The sequence below is a fragment of the Polyodon spathula genome, chromosome 33 (genome assembly GCF_017654505.1).
Source record: "Polyodon spathula isolate WHYD16114869_AA chromosome 33, ASM1765450v1, whole genome shotgun sequence".
NCBI lineage: Eukaryota > Metazoa > Chordata > Actinopteri > Acipenseriformes > Polyodontidae > Polyodon > Polyodon spathula.
The window spans coordinates 4,848,727-4,868,983 of record NC_054566.1 but is presented as its reverse complement, the minus strand read 5'-3'; the positions used below and the strand labels follow the sequence as shown (position 1 = coordinate 4,868,983).

Here is a 20,257-nt window from a genome sequence, read left to right as displayed (position 1 = left end):
GACTGTGATTGGCGCTTACGGCCCAATGACTGTGATGGGCGCTCACGGCCCGATGACTGTGATTGGCGCTCAGGGCCCGATGACTGTGATTGGCGCTCAGGGCCCGATGACTGTGATTGGCGCTCATGGCCCGATGACTGTGATGGGCGCTCACGGCCCGATGACTGTGATGGGCGCTCAGGACCCGATGACTGTGAAGGGCGCTCAGGACCCGATGACTGTGATGGGCGCTCATGGCCCGATGACTGTGAAGGGCGCTCAGGACCCAATGACTGTGAAGGGCGCTCAGGGCCTGAGTGAAAGATATATTTGGCCAGTTTCGTCCATGGTTGCCCGACAGCTACCTGAGCGAGGCCAGCTGGAAAAACTGGGGGAGAGAGCCCAGCCTCTCCAACCCGACCACGCACCCCACAGAACTAAATTCGAACCGCTCAGCACTCAGGTAAGGAAAAATCTCTACTCACATTTTTTTTTTTTTTTTTTTAGGGGGAAACCTCAGGGAATGGCTGAGGGAAGCCCTTCCTCCACAAACAAAAGAAGCCACATTGAAGAATAACACACAGAGCTTTTATATGCTTGCTGATGACCTGTTGGTTAGGGGGGATTCTCCTTGCAGAAAAAAATTACAATCTACACATTTTGAACTTCAAAAAAGCAATGAACATTAAAATGCAAAAAAACAATATATCCTACCTTCAGTGTGAAGGGTGCTTTTCTGAACAAAGGACTTTCAGATGAGGTTGACTCACCAAGGTATGTTGATGCAAAAAGGCATAAGATCTTTCATGGCTTCACACAATAGCTATAGTATTCCATGTCCAGAGAGAACCACAAATCACAAAGTAATTGTTTTGGAATAGTGAGCTTCAGGGTATTATCACATGATAAATCCACATGCTTGTCCTGTACTGCTGGGCAAATCTGCATTTTAACAGCCTCTTCTTCAAATGGGTTTCTTATCCAAAGGCTAACTGTTGCTATAACTTGAGGAAAATAATGCCATAGTGGTTTTGTAGGCCTTGCAAGTGTGACAAGATGATGTCCTTTATTGTCAACTCCCAGAATTCATTCTCGCGCTTGAAACATGATTGCAGGAAGGTGTGTGTCTGTTAGTTTGATCCTTGTGGCAATGTGGATTGTAGAGGTGAAGCAGTGTTCAAGATAACAACAGATGACAAAGTAAACTGATGTTTTTAATTTGGAATCTAATAATCTGTAAACAGTAAACAACAAATGGAGGACTGGCAGTGGCCAATGATGAGTACTGATCAGTTAAATAAACACGGGGTTCAGTCCTGAAATAATAAACGCGGTATTTAAACACACACAATACACAAACACACGTCCAAGCGTAGGGTGAGCGCTATTAGTGCTAGTGGTGCAAATATTTATCTGTGAACAATAGTGCTGGCTATCTGGGTTTGTTCTGGCCTGTAGCGACAGCTCCGGATTGTGTTAGCCATCTAACAAATAACAAATACAACAGTTAGACTAAACAAACAAACAAAACACTCATGGTTATGTTTCACTTGTCCTTTAGTGGCTTGACCTTAACCATAACAAAGGAACAGATCACGTTGTTACTTCCCCTTATATACCATCAGTCACGCCCCTTGGTTAACGAGTGCAACTGTTTCTCCTCCAATCCAAGGTTGCCACATCGCTTCCCTTCTGGGGCGATGACTTGGTGTACAGTAGCTCCGCGACCTTTCTAGATGGCCAACTTCCACCTAACCCTGGGAATTAATTGTTGGGCCATCCAGTCCAGGGCACTTTTTCCTTTACATAGCACCCTCATTGGTTGGGAGGGAGATTTATCACCAATAATCATTCTGTCTCTGTCACAGTCCTGAATTTGGACTTGCTCATGTTCATGGTCGAGAATAGTTTCTCATATATGCATAAGCTGCCAAACAAGGCATTGTTTTTCTAAAACATTCAGTAAGCTTTGGTAAAGGTGTTGGTAGCTGCTGACAGGTTCAGGTTGTTCAATTCATGTGTCATAGCTACAAAGAAAGCTTGATCCACCATCCTTCCCATCCTCAAACTCCTGCACAGATTTGTGTATCTCTTGCATGAAACTTCTGATCTCTCTTCTTAGCTCAAAAAGCCTTTTCGATACTGTGTACTACTGTGTAGTACAGTATGTTCCATATCTGAATTTTACTTTCTCCAAAAAAGTATAGAAGTGCCTGTGCTACAAGCTTCTGGTACAAAGGAAATTGACGCACAACAATTGACATAGCATTGTCCAGTTTGAGAGCTATACTGCACAGTGCCTGTGGATGAGTGATGCAGTGTAAAGTCACTGTTGAGAGTTGTACTGCACAGTCCCTGTCGATGAGTGATGCAGTGTAAAGTCACTGTTGAGAGTTGTACTGCACAGTGTCTGTGGATGAGAGATGCAGTGTAAAGTCACTGTTGAGAGTTGTACTGCACAGTGCCTGTGGATGAGTGATGCAGTGTAAAGTCACTGTTGAGAGTTGTACTGCACAGTGTCTGTGGATGAGTGATGCAGTGTAAAGTCACTGTTGAGAGTTGTACTGCACAGTCAGAGTGTCTGTGGATGAGTGATGCAGTGTAAAGTCACTGTTGAGAGTTGTACTGCACAGTGTCTGTGGATGAGTGATGCAGTGTAAAATCACTGTTGATAGTTGTACCGCAGTGCCTGTGGATGAGTGATGCAGTGTAAAGTCACTGTTGATAGTTGTACTGCAGTGCGTGTGGATGAGTGATGCAGTGTAAAGTCACTGTTGAAAGCTATACTGCAGAGTGCCTGTGGATGAGTGATGCAGTGTAAAGTCACTGTTGAGAGTTGTATGCACAGTGCCTGTGGATGAGTGATGCAGTGTAAAGTCATTGTTGATAGTCGTACTGCAGTGCCTGTGGATGAGTGATGCAGTGTAAAGTCACTGTTGAATGTTGTACTGCAGTGCCTGTGGATGACTGATGCAGTGTAAAGTCACTGTTGAGAGTTGTACTGCAGTGCGTGTGGATGAGTGATGCAGTGTAAAGTCACTGTTGAGAGTTGTACTGCAGTGCGTGTGGATGAGTGATGCAGTGTAAAGTCACCGTTGATAGTTGCACTGCAGTGCCTGTGGATGAGTGAGGCAGTGTAAAGTCATTGTTGATAGTTGTACTGCAGTGCATGTGGATGAGTGATGCAGTGTAAAGTCACTGTTGAGAGTTGTACTGTGCAGTGCCTGTGGATGAGTGATGCAGTATAAAGTCACTGTTGAGAGTTGTACTGTGCAGTGCCTGTGGATGAGTGATGCAGTATAAATCACTGATAAGAGTTGTACTGTGCAGTGCCTGTGGATGAGTGATGCAGTATAAAGTCACTGTTGAGAGTTGTACTGCACAGTGCCTGTGGATGAGTGATGCAGTGTAAAGTCAATGATTGAGGTCCCCTTTGTTTTTCTATCTTGCGCTGCACAAGTGCTGCCAGGCCATTCTTTATTCCAATTATTGATGGGGCTTCATCTGTTGTTATACCCACTAACAATTTCCACGGTAGCTCAGCTTTTTGCTTTTTCAACTTTTTGATATAATTCATTTGCTGTTGTTCTACCATGCATTGTAAACATGCTCAACAGTTCCTCTGTAACTTAAAAATTCAAACGAACGCCTCTAACAAATATAGCTAACTCAGCGCTATCTACCACTTCGGTCCTCTCATCAAGCGCAACAGAATATGCACAGAATACTTTGGCTTTCTCAATAAACTGCTGTCACAAAGACGGCCGGAGTGGGTGGCTTCAGACCAGAAACAGGAAAATAAACAGCAGAGAGGTGGAGTTTGGTGGAGCTGAGCGAATGGACTCACTCAGCATTTAATAAATAAACAAACAGACAGAAAATAAACGGTTGTAACAATATAAAAACAGGACACGGCACATTTGCCAAAATAAACAGACAAACAAAACGGACTAACAGTTACACAAACAGTGGACTAACAAACAAACAAGGTGAGTGAAAACAACGGTCATATAAATTACTTTGTTAAGTTTTCTCGATCTTAATTCTCTCCTCTCCACACCCGTTCTCCACTCACCGAATACACAAAACTCAAAATGGGTGAAAACATGTTGCTTTTATGCAGCTGTACCGAGACTCGATTGCTAATCAATCATTCAATTGGAGTCTCGGTAGAACTGCACATGAATTAATAAAGTGCAATTCCCTGTGCTCACATATTACTTTTTACTTGCACATGAAGTGCTGTGCAATCCTCGTGCCTAAATACAAATATACATTTTAAACACTCGTGTTACACAGACCCGTTTATATCCCGTGTACCAATGACTACACACTTTTAACACATCACACGCAACATATAATAGAAAATACACAGAGGGGCGGGCACTTCGCTGCCCATCTAGATTATTTGCCAGTTCAGTGATACGATCTGCTGCTGTGATTACAGAAGAGGTTAACATTGCTGAACGTCGTTCATTTTTCCCAGGGACACAGTCTCAGCTTTTTTGGTTGTGTAATGCCATTTGATATTATATTATTTTAAAACAGCAATGGTCTCTGCAAATCAAACGCAGTGCATTATTTGTGTTCTCAACACAAAAATAATCAGCTGTCCACCTTTCTTGAAACTGCCTGTGTTCATGGTCTACTTTTCTCTTTTTATTCTAATTCATGTCTGCTTCGTAATCTTATTTTCCTTGTATGGTGTTTGTTGATTTTCTGTTCTCCATACTTACTGTACGCTTGGTTGAAATACTTTGATTACCACTATCACTGTACAGTAACTTAAGTGCACCAACAAACATAGGTACACTTGGTTCCGCCAGGTTGCTGTGTTCATTAATTAAAAGATAAGAAGCTAGATATATGTATATATTATATATATATATTAATATATATATATTATATGATATCCTATATATATATAATATATATATGTTGTTAACTATCGATGTTGAGAACATTAAATCATTTATCAGGGAAAATAATTGTTTGATTGATGCGATCATTTGTTTTCTTTCATTTTGGAGACCAGCTACTTGTCGAATATTTTTGAGGGTAATCAGGGTTTTCATTTTGTATTTTAAAGAGGCATCTTTGTGTCCTTCTCAGGGCAGTAGCCACGGGCCATACCATAATATGGCATTATGTAATCTTCAGGGGGGGTGGATTCAAATGTTGTTGGGGCCGCATGCAGCACGCAGGCTGTGAGTTGAGAACCCTGCTGTAGACTTTTTGTTGAATTCACTGAGCCAGTCAAACACATCTGCAAGATAAGCAAGCATTGAAAGCCACTGTGAATCTAGAAGTAGTCCAGCATAAGGAAATTATTATTTCTCCAGAAAAGCCACTGCTTCTCATCTCGACTCAAACCAACGTGTCAAAACCTTCTCACTGGAAAGCTGTCATGCTTTTTTTAAAATTTGCAAAGCACAGAAAACGTGCATTAGTTGGTTGACCTTTGATAAAGTTCACTACTCTTATCAGCTAAAGCTTCGCAAATGTATTGAACAATGCGTCCAGGTAGCATTGCATGCAACATGCTGAATTCCAGTCATCAGACCACTGTTCTTTCCCGTCATAGCTCTGCACCATCAGTCCGCACTAGTGCACCGTTCCAGTCCAGCCCGGCATCATTAATTCCATCATAAAAAGTGTCATGAATGCTTTTTGACCTGAAAGTGGATAAGAAAATACATCCTCCTGCAAGGATCCGTCGCAAATGTATCTTACAGAAGCTAAGAGCTGTGCAGCCCCGAGTCGTGTTGATAGCAAAAAGTCACGGTTTTCCACTTTCACAAACATCAGCAGCCATTTCATGAACGTGCAGCACAGTCGAATCATTTGAAAGGGGTATAACGTTTCATTTACTTGAGGAATCAGGTCCCAGTATAACAGTTCCCATGCCAGCAGCACATGGCACTATGATTGCTTCAGCCATGGTGTGAAGCTTACCGCTTTTGCTGTCCTTAAAGCCACCATGTAGAACACAGAGAGCTTTAGTATTCACACTGCTTGCTTGAAAATGACTTCCTGTTGTTTTTTCAGATTCGCTAACTTCCTCTGGAACAAAACAATGGGTTTGTCCTTCGGGGAAGGATGCCTGGTTTCTAAATGATGGTGCATTTTTGAAAGCTTCATACTTTCATGAGTAAGTCTTTCACCACAAAGAACACACCGCGGTTGCGGGTTAGTCACAGATCTAGCATATGTACCACAGCTCAGTATATTATAAAACATGACTTGCATGCACACATTCCTCACTAGCTGTGTTAGAAGCAGGCTTTTAAAAAGACGATCCATATTATTACACAATAATGCTGAGACTCATCCACAAAGTTTGTCTTTGTAAAACGGTCACTGATTTTATTATGTTCTCATATCAAATTAACTCTTCTTTGCTTCACTGATTGACTCCTCTCTTTTATGTGTGCCAGAATAACGAGTGTGAAATGTCAAGGAAAGGACCACATAATTATCAGACCCAATTCTAAAGAGACTCACCCTTCACCCTTCACAGTTTAGCCCAGTTTGAGATCCCCTGACCTAGTGTATCATGTTTGAAAATGATATATCAAATATATAGACGCCTCGGAGCATTGTGCTCCCCAAGGCGAAGCCGAGTGTCTCCAACCCCAGAGAAGTCTGTATATTCAATGTATGCGAACACCCGGAAGGGCCTTATTGCATTTTCTTTTTTATTAAATACCCTTAACCAATAAAGGGACCAAAAAAGCAGTCCCGTTTATAACTTTGAGCTGCACACCAAGTAAAGCTGAGTAAATGTATTTAATTGAAACATGCAAAAGTAAGTAAATACAGTAATCCCTCGTTATACAAGTGTAATTCTTTCCTTGAAAACTGCTTGTTTGGCAAAATCTCGTATAACAGAAATTAAATCCCCATTGGTTCCCGTGTTATAATCTTCGATTGGTTCCAGATCCCAAAAAGATTCCCTTAATAAAGGACAGAAAGGTATCTAAATATGAAATCACTGAAATTCTGTATCAATTATTAAAGAAATTAGCCTTAAGTTGTTAAGTAAATGAAAAAACGATCGGCCACTTTGCGAGCTCACTTCTCGTAAGAGCGAAAATATGCTTGTTTAATGGAAAAGTAGGTATTAATTTCTGTGTCTTGTGTAATTGAAATCTTGTATATCGATAGCTCGTATAGCGAGGGATTACTGTATATATTTTTGTACATTGGCATTGAAAAGAGCCACCAGGAGGCGGTTTTGAGGCAGTATTGAAATACATTTTCTTCTCTCAGTGAAAGACGATGTTTCATTAGAACAGTCGGAAAAAAATAATAATTCAATGGCATCTCAGATTTCATTATTTTTCCAAAGTCTGTGTCGAATAGGGTTAGATAATATGCAGAAGTGTCTGTTTGTGTTTTCCAGCGGCATTTACAAACCGCTAAAAAGACATTACTTAAGTGATGAAGTCGGGGTGAGTGTATATTGACAGATTTCCCAACTATGTTTTCATTTAGAAGCAGTTTATTCAAGCTCGGAGAATAATGTAGCTTAAAATGTTATATTCTTCTCCTTGGGCATCTCTTACATTTCCATAAAAATCCCTTAATATTTTGGGGTCGTTTTTTTGCTATCTTCCAGTTCATTTAATTGTTCTTCATCCAAATTGGCATGTCTACTTACTACTTTTAGAATTTGTTTTTGTTAGTAGTTGGTCACTCAGTTTTATAGCTACTGTACCTCTGTAACTTTGATTTCTAATATGTGACAAGACTCCAACTCTCCATATCCAACCAATATATGGACAGCTGGAACCTTGCTTGACCAATAACTTTGCTTTTTTCAGGTTCCATAGCCAGCCCTGCTGTCAGTCTGTGCCTGGGAGAGACCCAATACTGTCTCTATTTTATAAACCAGTTCTGGTAGATTTGCCACTAGATGTCCCAGTCTGGAATTGAGGCGCTGACCTGAAGCTATTGATGGAAGCGCTTTATTAAAATATTAAGAAATGTGGTAACTGTGCAACAAGTTCGATTGCCTTTACTACACAATGTGCAAATTGGAATTGCAATTCCACGTGTACCAGATTTAGATCAATCCTTCTTTAATATTCTTCACACGTTGAAAAGATTTCCAGATCAGTCACTGTTATCTTCTTTTGAACTGAAAATCCACCCATCTTAACCTGAACATTACAGTAGAATGCTCTGAATCCAGTGTCTGTATAGTATAGCTTTAGGAGTCAGGCCCTCTGTTTTCCTCAGGCGTTACAGTAGATCAAGAATGTTTTTTAGGACTTAGAAAATACTTAAATTACATATGTGAAATACACTGGCCAACTATGAACTACTAGTGCCATCTAGTGCGTACAACTCATATTACACACTCACTTCCAGATAAATGAACATCGAGAATCTTTTCATAAATGTTATACGGTTGGTTAAATACAGCACATAAATAATCACTTGCTTGTTCACCAAAGATCTTGGTATCCCACTGAATACATAATTGTAAGCAAATACATGCAATCCCACATATGCAGAGGAATCTGTATAGAGCCCATTAACTACTATTGCAAAAAGGGATACCAAGATATTTAGAAACCAACAGGCAGGAATTCTGCTGTTATACATTAATAATGTACATTGATGGAGGTAGACATTTCAGACTAATTCTACACTCACCAGGAAAGTGATCCGAAGATATGTGATGGTTTCAGTTAACCTGAATGACCCACACTGCTTAAAGAAGGGAAGAGCAATTTACAGATACTGTTGTCCTCGTCAGCACCATGGCTTGGTAACCCAGTCTGCACCCTAATCAGCATGGTTGCTTGGTAACACAGTTTGTACCCTAATCAGCATGGTTGCTTGGTAACACAGTCTGTACCCTCATCAGCATGGTTGCTTGGTAACACAGTCTGTACCCTCATCAGCATGGTTGCTTGGTAACACAGTCTGTACCCTCATCAGCATGGTTGCTTAGTAACACATTCTGTACCGTCATCAGCATGGTTGCTTGGTAACACAGTCTGTACCCTCATCAGCATGGCTGCTTGGTAACACAGTCTTTCGGGGTATCCCCCTTCCTCGATAACATTTTGGACAGTGCTTAATCTAATCTAAATTATTAAAATTACCTTTAGAATCAATAAAAGAAAAAGAAAACAACATTAATTTTAAATGATACAATTTGCAGCTTGAATTAAGAACCCAGCAATGAATGGGACAATCACATGCTGAATATGACAAGCTTCAGTTTCTTTTACATCCCCACACAGCGATCATATCAGTTTTATATTGCAGGATTTAGAATGACTGCCGTGGGTTTAATGTCAATTTGCGAGTCCACGTGGGTGGTCTGTGTTGGTTAGCATAGTTAAGAAACATTCCCTGACAAACCGGTAGCTTCCCAGTAGGTCATGTCTGCTCTGTGACCATAAAGCCCCAGACATATAAGGACTCAAGGTGACAGAACAGGAAACACCTACTTCATCAGGACAGCTGTGAAGCCAGCCGCATGTACTTGAAAAGTCAAACTCTATAAAGCAGAAATAGCTTGTCATTTCTAATGGGTTATGATTAGGAAATGCGCATAATAAAGGTGATAGTCTAGCGTTATTGTGTATAATTGTCCTCTGGTTAAAAAACAAACAAAACAACAACAACAACAACAACAACAAAAAAAGCTAAGTTAAAAGGTGGTATTTTTTACTTTGAAAGGTCATCTGAAAACTTTCTACATTCTACAGTTTATGCACTGCATTTGCAATTACTGTCAATTACTGAAGTACAATATCAATGTTACTGTTGACTAACAGCTATATTGGTATCTGAGAATGGAACCATTGGGAGTGCTACCAGTCATGGCTTCTTGCACCACATATTCACTGCCGAAACATTCTTAATCAAACTCGTAGTATTGTTCTTCGTTTGGTAGCTAAACAGCTTTCTACAAGATGCAAGACCACATATTAACCTGTTCTACACTAAACAAAACAGCACGCGAAGCTAACCGTTGCTACGGTATCATCCTGTAATAATTGCTTATTGCTCAACCAGCACATTTTTTAGTCTACAGAGACCTCTTGTGGCCAAAACCAGAACTGCTCATTTAAACAAACATCAGACGTATAAGGTTGGCATTTTTTTGTGAGGAAGAATACCTGTGGAAATAAAGCCAATGACTATGCCAGAGCTGAAAAATGAACTCTAAATCTATATAAATTATAACTGAGTGAAATGATTAAACAAACCTGAACAAATACAAAGACTTTAATATCGCAGCCTATAATTTAACGAGGTACTATGCACATTATTTCTTCTTCTTCTTCTTCTTCTTCTTCTTCTTCTTCTTCTTCTTCTTCTTCTTCTTCTTCTTCTCTTCTCGGGCGTATTTTGCACCACAGAAAAATGTTCTGTTTCTGGTGCACAGTGATCAGTCTTCGACCGATATTCATGTGTGTGTGCGTGTGCGTGTGCGTGTGCGTGTGCGTTTACTTATTTATTTTACAAGAGACGGCGATGTAACGATACAAACCCTGACTGCTCAATTTAAAAGTATTATCAATGTATATATGTTTTTTGTTCTTTCTTTTAAATATTTGATATGTCAATGTCAATTTGTAAATAAATAAAACGTGCAAGTAATTCAAAGTTGTCAAGTGAAGATTCGCCTTCAAGTACCAGCATACCGGTATCTTAAAACTGCAAATCCCATGAACACCTCTGTGTACACACGTGACAACCGAGGGGTCCGGTTTGATTGACGCAACCAAATTACCAATGAGTTTCAGGAACAGGTCGCATCGCCCAGAAAAGCCAATAAAACCACTGGAAAGGCGGATTTTAGGATCTAGGACGTCACGGCTGCAGTTGCAGTGTTTCCTTGTAGACAGAGACGCGAGAAGTGTCTGGTGAGCGAATTTGACATTGAGGTGGAGTGCTGGTAAGAATCTCAGAAAACGTAACCGACTACCAATAAAAACGAAAGCAGCATTGTTTATTTGCAAAAATAAATAACATAGTTTGATATCAGAAAGTATCTGTTTTCCCGGCAGAGCCGGCTGTGCGAGGGGAGGCCTGGCTGTGACAGTGACGCAGTGTCAGTGTTGGTATCTCCATGCTAGGTCTGTTTTGCACGGCATGCACACAGTTATGATTTCGGTGGAAAACTAAAAAAAGAAAGTGGTTGAAATAAGCGTGTTTTATCCACAGATGAAAATAATCGGCATGTCAGCCGTCACGACCCAGCATGTTGTTTTAAAATATGGTTTGGTAATTTTCTTGGCAGGTTGTGCAGTATTATTTTCTCTCCTTGTTTAAATGTTACGGAGAAATGGAGCAATCATCAGTTTAGTAACTGTGTGTGTTTTTTTTTTACATCTTTCAAGGGGTTGTGCTGTACAACCATGGCCGCTGCAGCAGTCCTTGACCCAGATATCATCAGGGAGGTTCTGGAATGCTCAATCTGCATGGAGACTTTCAATCGGGACCAGTTAAGGCCCAAGCTCCTGCAGTGTGGGCATACTGTGTGCAGGCAGTGCCTGGAGAAGCTGCTTGCAAGCACCATCAACTTAGTGCGCTGCCCCTTTTGTAGCAAAGTGTCCAGGATGAGTAACATTTCCCAGCTTGCAGACAATTTGACTGTTCTTAAAATCATTGAGTCTGCAAGCTCCAGTGCAACGATGTGTTTGATGTGCAGAGTGTGTAGGAACAGATTACCAAAGCAGTACTGCCAGGTGTGCAGATTGGTGCTGTGTGATACCTGCAAAGCTGAGGGACATGAGCAGCAAGGCCACCCTGTGCTTGCTATACACGCTGCGGCCGAGCAGCGCAGGAGAGACGTGGGAGAGAAACTGTCTGCTTTGCGGCAGATGATGCAGGATATACAGAAGAAGAAGTCTACTCTGGATGGAGTCTGCAGAAACCTACAGTTAAAGTACAAATCCGTGCAGCAGGACTATGCTAAAGCTGAGCTTGGATTACAGGATGAACTGACAAAGTCTCGCCAGGCTTTCTCCAGCTCCTTGTCAGAAATCGAAAAACTGAACAACCAGGCTCTCGAGGAACAGACCTATCTTTTAAACCTGGCAGAAGTCCAGCTGGTTTCGAGATGTGACTATCTTACCATGAAAATAAAGCAGGCAGATATTGCTCTGCTGGAAGAGGCTGTTGACGAGGAGGAGCTGGATTTGAAGTGCAACCTTCCTGTGCTTCTGAAGCTGCAGGAGCCTGAACTAGTCCAAGCTGAACACCTGGAGCCTTTGGGTGTGGGGCAGGTCAGAACAAACCAGGTCACCGTGAACACGGAAGAGGATTACCAGGAACAGGCACAATCTTCATTCAGTTTGTATCGAGATGTTGACATAGACTTGGCTGAAAAAACTTTGACAGCGTCGCCCAGCTTCAAACCAAAGGCTACGGAGCTGGGAGCTTCTGGATCACAGCAGTGCCAATTCATTAAGAAAATGGGCTGCAAAGGCAATCTGCATGGCATGTTTAATCTTCCTGTTAGCTTGTGTGTTACAATGCAAGGGGAGGTGCTCGTGGCCGATCGTGGAAACTACAGAATTCAGATTTTCAATCGGAAGGGCTTCCAAAAAGAAATCCGACGAAGTCCGAGCACCATTGACAATTTTGTTCTCAGTTTTCTTGGGGTAGATCTTCCGAATTTGATTCCACTGTCTATAGCCGTTAACAATCAGGGCTTGATAGGCGTCACAGATAACTATGACAATTCAGTGAAGGTGTACACACCTGATGGTCACTGTGTAGCATGCCACAAGAACCAGCTGATTAAACCGTGGGGCATTGCAGCAATGCCTTCAGGACAGTTTGTGGTCACGGATGTGGAAGGGGGCAAACTGTGGTGTCTCGCGGTGGATCGCAGTGTGGGGGTTGTGAACTATAGCAGGCTGTGTTCAGCTGTCCGCCCCAAGTTTGTTACCTGCGACAGCAGTGGGACTGTGTATTTTACTCAGGGTCTGGGATTAAACATAGAGAACAGGCACAACGAGCATCAACTGGAGGGGGGCTTTTCCATTGGGTCTGTGGGTACCAACGGACAACTGGGCAAACAACTGAGCCATTTCTTTTCAGAAAATGAGGACTTCCGCTGCATCGCTGGAATGTGTGTGGATTCCAGAGGAGATCTACTGGTCGCAGACAGCGGTCGGAAGGAGATTTTGCACTTTCCCAAAGAAGGGAGTTTCAACGTCTTGATCCATGAAGGGCTAACCTGTCCTGTTGGTCTGGCCATAACTCCTAAAGGCCAGCTGTTGGTGTTGGATTGCTGGGACCACTGTGTAAAAGTGTATACTTATCACCCAAGAAGACAGTCCTGCACAGACTAGGGCTAGAACCCCAGAATGTCGTTTTGCAATAGATTTAACATCTGTTTTCTGTTTCCATTCCTATAGGAAACTACATGCTTCAGATTCAGGAACCTCTGCTACTCTATTTTAGTACAGAAAGCTAAATATTGGTGTTAAAAGTGTATGTCCAAAAAAAAAAAAAAAAAGAAGTGGCCTTTTATGTTCATATTTCAGGCTGATTATATATATTTTTAAGATGGGTTTTTGGTGCTTGTTTTGAAATAAAGAATCAGAGCTTCATAATTCAAATATAGCAAACAGGGTGGTGTGTTGTTCATGAAGTGCTTGAGGGTCCCTGAAAGTTAAAGCCGAAGCTGCAAGCACTGCATTAAAGGATGCACACCATGTGTCCCCTGCCAGGCTGTGTATTTCCTGGTTAACTTCAGAAATGTCCGTGGGTTAGTACCGTTACGCTATTATTATAATAATAAAATGACAGTCTACACCAGCATGCAGTATTCTACTGAAGCAACACTGCTGACATACTGAACAGTACATTACAAGATCAATGGCAGTTGATTTATGGCATCTTTTATCTTTCATTTAACAAAACACACCCACCCACCGGGGTAGGCAGCTGGTGACCATTTAAAATGAACTAGTCATGTAATTACTGCAGTAACGTTCCCTATGCATTTATACATGTAGTTTTCATATCACCAAATGGGGCATTGAAGTATGTGCATTCTCAACCGTTTGTCTTTTGTGTTAAAGAGCATCTTTAAACCCTGACTTTACTTGGGTGAATTGTTTGATACCTTTTGAGTGCAATAAATCTGATGCTACAGAAAGCTGTGTTCATTTCAAGCCTGCTTTACCTTTCAGGTAGTCAATAGGTGTGTTTGCTGTGCTGAGGGGGAGTGGTCACAATGAGGGCATCTACTGTATAGTGTAGTGATACATTATAGTGCTGTGACAAATTAGTACAGAGGGCGCAGGCATTTCTGCATTACACCAACAAATATCTGAACATTGCTTGTTCTGGACACGATGGACAACACAGGTCATTCCAGTCCAGGTATTTGTTCCAGCAATACCCTTTAAGTCCTTGATTGAACCAATTAAACCTGTAGCCAGGCGCTATCCCTACAAATCTGTTGTGAAAAGCACCCCTGAAAAAAAGTTCATGCACCCAATTAATACAGATCATCCCTGTCTTTCTTAAACTGAATTCTAATTGCATAGATGCCCCCTAAAACAGGGACACAGCTCAGCACAGAATTGCACATGCAACAGTATTGAGAAAAGACCTGAGAAATGTCACTCCGACTACAAAGCTCCACACATAGAACACTGAGCTTTATCATCACTGTAGGGAGGGAAACACGCAGAACTGGATTATTTTTAGGTTTCTTATTTTATATTGAGGCTTTGTAAAAGCATCTGAAGGGCTGTATTTGCTAAATGAATTAATTTGCATTACTCTTCACTTTTGCAGTTAATAAAATTAGAGTAAGTTATTATAACAATATAGTTAAAGAGAACATTCAAATGAAACAGTGGTAGATCACTGTGCCAGTGTACTCAGTGGTGAAATGTGTCACTGTCCAAAATATTACAAAAGTAGCCTGTCCTCAAACAAGGACAATGGCACCTAATGGGTTAAACCGATGAAGTGCAGAGCTAAGCTATGCAGTAAAATGTAGCGTGTATTCACCCAGGAGTAATATTGCCGTGTAGACACTGCAGTTAAATCAGATTCCAGCTAGTACTCAGTGGTGACAGGACACTGTACAGCTATGTGAATGTACTCAGTGGTGACAGGACACTGTACAGCTATGTGAATGTATTCAGTGGTGACAGGACTGTCACTGTGCAGCTATGTGAATGTATTCACTGGTGACAGGACTGTGTCACTGTACAGCTATGTGAATGTACTCAGTGGTGACAGGACTGTGTCACTGTGCAGCTATGTGAATGTACTCAGTGGTGACAGGACACTGTACAGCTATGTGAATGAATTCAGTGGTGACAGGACACTGTACAGCTATGTGAATGTATTCAGTGGTGACAGGACTGTCACTGTGCAGCTATGTGAATGTATTCACTGGTGACAGGACTGTGTCACTGTACAGCTATGTGAATGTACTCAATGGTGACAGGACTGTGTCACTGTGCAGCTATGTGAATGTATTCAGTGGTGACAGGACTGTTACTGTACAGCTATGTGAATGAATTCAGTGGTGACAGGACACTGTACAGCTATGTGAATGTATTCAGTGGTGACAGGACACTACAGCAATGTGAATGAATTCAGTGGTGACAGGACTGTGGTACTGTACAGCTATGTGAATTTATTCAGTGGTGACAGGACACTGTATTTATTCAGTCGATATGTGAGTCACTGTCTGAAACTGAGAAGCACCAGCTGCATGTGTATACATGACTGTTTCACAGATTCAGTAAAAAGGGATACCTAACAGGTAATAAATGACATGTATGAATAATCATTTAACCCTTTAGATAACAAACTGTACAAGCTGGCCTGTAATTGGGTACTTCCTGCTATTTGTTTTTTTTAATGTTTTTTTTTTTTTTTTTTTTAATATTCTCCCAGGCATAAACAAGTAAACCCCTTAGAGAAAGAAGGGTTTGGAAAACCACATTAGCACTCCATTATAATACCTGTGAATTAATCAGAAGAAACCAAAGAAGTGCTAAGTGATCAGCAATGTCAACATAGAGGATTGGACCACATACTGCCCATGTAACAGGGCAGAGGGCTGGCTGCGAACCAGCAACAAGCGATTTAACCGCTATGCAAAGGCTTGTCTGCATTCATGGCAATAGATTCCATACTGCATGGATGTCAAAATCGTTGCAGCCACTGGCTGTGCTTACCTTTCTGGTACTGGAGCCAGAGCTGCTGCTGAACCTTCTTGCTGGGAAAGTATATGGTGCAGGTGAGCTCGGAGCCATACAGGGCCTCAGCAATGTAGTGTGTGCCGTGCTGCTGGATGAGCGCAAGCAGCTCCTCTCGACTGCTGTCCACGTTTAGCACCTTCAGCACTTTAGAGAACCCTGGGAGAGACACGTGGAATACTCTTACATGCTACAGTAGAAAAGGTCTGCTTATTTTAAGATGTTACATGTGTTGATTTAACAAAATATATAATAAAATCTACCGGTTTCTTCCTGGTATCGAATCATTTCCTGAAACTGAACAGCAGCATAGGAAGTTAATTCTTACAAGACTTTTCTAGCCTTTTAAATATCTGCATATTCCAAATTGAAGTATACAAAGCAAGCAAAGATCTTCAAACTGTATAACAGTGATAACACTGCTAGTGCTGTTAAGAATACCTTGGTTAGCACTCATTAAACTATTATAACAGTGTGTTACCAGGTGAATCACTGAAACTGGGTAATGAGAAATAATTATCTGGATGTAATTATAATTCATTAACATTTCAGCAGCAGCATTTGGGGGGAGAGGGGTGGATACTCAGAAAGATTGCAAAGATAAAGACAAAACTTTAATGTAATTTAACACTACTTTCAGTTAGAAATAATGCTGGATTAATTGATAATTGCATTAGCAGACTTATAATATCTCATTCAGCTAAAGCTAAGTGTAACTTAATATATCTATTAGCAGCAGGCCTTTCAACCATCCTCTAGCAACACCACCTTAAACAGTAGCGAGGTTCCAAAAAAATCTAGTGTTCCACATCTCTGAGTGCTGTTACAACTGTTTAAATAAAACACCTGTCATTTCTCTTTTCACTGTCACCATCCTGACAACTTTTTTTGCACTAATAATAATCTTTATACATCGCCTTTCATAGTGGACCACCATCACAAAGCACTGTACAAGATACGAGACTAGGGTGTGTGAAGTATGCATCAGCTACAGAGTCACTTACAACAACATCTCACCCAAAAGACGGAGCACAAGAGGTTCAGTGACTTGCTTATGGCCACACAATGAGTCAGTGGCAGAGCTGGGATTTGAACCAGGGACCTCCTGGGTACAAGCCTGTTTCTTTAACCACTGGACCATGCAGCTGTAACTTTAAAGTCTATTTCAAAGCTGTTTTTAAAATGTCTGCTCTAGTGCACTGATAGCGTAAGGATTATTGCCCACATTGTCAAACAGTTAACACAGCAATAACGATCATTGATGTGGTACGGAACAGAAAAGCCAGAGTTTTATTTTTATTTTTTGTCGCTCTTCCTACAGTGATTTAGAAGACAGATATCAAATCCCAGTGCACATTTTAAAAAGAGGCTTGAAGCAGTTATGAGTGTAAAAAGCTGTCAAGATGTTAGCAATGACAACAAAATACAGGTACATTATTTAAACAGTTGTAGCAGCTCATGAGGACGTGCAACACTATTTTTCAGAACCCTGTTACTCTTTAAGCTTTATATATGATGCCAATGAAGTGTAAATCTCATACTGCGGTAGGATGCCACTGCTTTGCCCTGGTTTTTGACATTGAGGATGTTTTGTTGGATGCAAGGGGCCAAGAGCTTAGGCAAAAGAGATCAGGGGCATTATTTAATAAATCCCATAAATTTACTATTGACAATAAAAAACTAATTAGGCTTCATGGTGATCAAACTTCATGGTGTCACCCTGTACGGAATTCCAACCGATTTGCTATTGCCTCCAGCCCATACTGCAGGAGGTCTTTGATTCGTGACACTTTGTACTTCACACATTTTAAAGATACAAAACAATAAATAAGTAAATAAATACAGTTCTGCATGGATCCAAGGTGTTCTAATTTTCAAAAACGTCTAGACAAGTGAAGTGTTGATCTGCAGTTAAAAACAAGAGCATTTTTAACACAGCTGAGCTGGAATAGCCTCTTCTAGGGTATGCAAAGATACAGTGAACCTGGATTACGCTCACACGCGCTGAGATTCAGAGGTATGAATTCATCCTGGATTACTTTCACACGCGCTGAGATTCAGAGGTATGTATTCATCCTGGATTACTTTCACACGCGCTGAGAGGCAGAGTTATGTATTCATCTTGGATTACGCTCACACACGCTGAGAGGCAGAGATACGTATTCATCCTGGATTACTCTCACATGCACTGAGATTCAGAGGTATGTATTCATCCTGGATTACGCTCACACGCGCTGAGATTCAGAGGTATGTATTCATCTTGGATTACTCACACACGCACTGAGATTCAGAGATATGTATTCATCCTGGATTACTTTCACACGCGCTGAGAGGCAGAGTTATGTATTCATCCTGGATTACGCTCACACATGCTGAGAGGCAGAGGTATGTATTCATCCTGGATTACTCACACGCTGAGAGGCAGAGGTATGTATTCATCCTGGATTACTTTCACACGCGCTGAGAGGCAGAGGTATGTATTCATCCTGGATTACGCTCACACATGCTGAGAGGCAGAGGTATGTATTCATCCTGGATTACCCTCACACATGCTGAGAGGCAGAGGTATGTATTCATCCTGGATTACTCACACACGCTGAGAGGCAGAGGTATGTATTCATCCTGGATTACGTTCACACGTGCTGAGAGACAGAGGTATGTATTCATCCTAGATTACTCACACACGCTGAGAGGCAGAGGTATGTATTCATCCTGGATTACTCACACACGCTGAGAGGCAGAGGTATGTATTCATCCTGGATTACTCACACACGCTGAGAGGCAGAGGTATGTATTCATCCTGGATTACTCACACACGCTGAGAGGCAGAGGTATGTATTCATCCTGGATTACTCACACACGCTGAGAGGCAGAGGTATGTATTCATCCTGGATTACTCACACACGCTGAGAGGCAGAGGTATGTATTCATCCTGGATTACTCACACACGCTGAGAGGCAGAGGTATGTATTCATCCTGGATTACTCACACGCGCTGAGAGGCAGAGGTATGTATTCATCCTGGATTACTCACACACGCTGAGAGACAGAGGTATGTATTCATCCTGGATTACTCACACACGCTGAGAGGCAGAGGTATGTATTCATCCTGGATTACTCACACACGCTGAGAGGCAGAGGTATGTATTCATCCTGGATTACGCTCACACGTGCTGAGAGGCAGAGGTATGTATCATCCTGGATTATGCTCACACGCGCTGAGAGGCAGAGGTATGTATTCATCCTGGATTATGCTCACACGCGCTGAGAGGGAGAGGTATGTATTCATCCTGGATTACTCACACACTCTGAGAGGCAGAGGTATGTATCATCCTGGATTACGCTCACACGCGCTGAGAGGCAGAGGTATGTATTCATCCTGGATTACGCTCACACGCGCTGAGAGGCAGAGGTATGTATTCATCCTGGATTACGCTCACACATGCTGAGAGGCAGAGGTATGTATTCATCCTGGATTACTCACACGCTGAGAGGCAGAGGTATGTATTCATCCTGGATTACTCACACACGCTGAGAGGCAGAGGTATGTATTCATCCTGGATTACGCTCACACATGCTGAGAGGCAGAGGTATGTATTCATCCTGGATTACGCTCACACGCGCTGAGAGGCAGAGGTATGTATTCATCCTGGATTACTCACACACGCTGAGGGGCAGAGGTATGTATTCATCCTGGATTACGCTCACACGCGCTGAGAGGCAGAGGTATGTATTCATCCTGGATTACGCTCACACGCGCTGAGAGGCAGAGGTATGTATTCATCCTGGATTACTCTCACACACGCTGAGTGGCAGAGGTATGTATCATCCTGGATTACTCACACACGCTGAGAGGCAGAGGTATGTATTCATCCTGGATTACTCACACACGCTGAGAGGCAGAGGTATGTATTCATCCTGGATTACTCACACACGCTGAGAGGCAGAGGTATGTATTCATCCTGGATTACTCACACGCTGAGAGGCAGAGGTATGTATTCATCCTGGATTACACTCACACATGCTGAGAGGCAGAGGTATGTATTCATCCTGGATTACTCA

General features: G+C 41.8%; 2 protein-coding genes across 5 annotated transcripts in view; one reads left to right on the top strand and one right to left on the bottom strand.

Moving 5' to 3' along the window:
* LOC121303517 (astrotactin-2-like) overlaps window positions 1–20,257 on the bottom strand; it is a 615,708-nt gene that overhangs the window by 204,484 nt on the left and 390,967 nt on the right. For all 3 annotated transcript variants that reach the window (XM_041234251.1, XM_041234250.1, XM_041234252.1), the window contains one exon: window positions 16,176–16,355. In XM_041234251.1, the coding sequence (XP_041090185.1) occupies window positions 16,176–16,355 (180 nt within the window). The remainder of the gene's footprint in view (window positions 1–16,175; window positions 16,356–20,257) is intronic.
* LOC121303518 (E3 ubiquitin-protein ligase TRIM32-like) lies at window positions 10,821–14,121 on the top strand. Of its 2 annotated transcripts, XM_041234254.1 has the most exons (3): window positions 10,865–10,906; window positions 11,019–11,087; window positions 11,352–14,121. In XM_041234254.1, exon 3 carries the CDS (start codon window positions 11,370–11,372, stop codon window positions 13,311–13,313), a length of 1,944 nt encoding a protein of 647 aa, XP_041090188.1. In that variant the 5' UTR covers window positions 10,865–10,906; window positions 11,019–11,087; window positions 11,352–11,369; the 3' UTR covers window positions 13,314–14,121. The 2 variants fall into 2 exon arrangements, with proteins under 2 accessions (XP_041090187.1, XP_041090188.1); XM_041234253.1 differs by lacking the exon at window positions 11,019–11,087 and having other exon boundaries at window positions 10,821–10,906.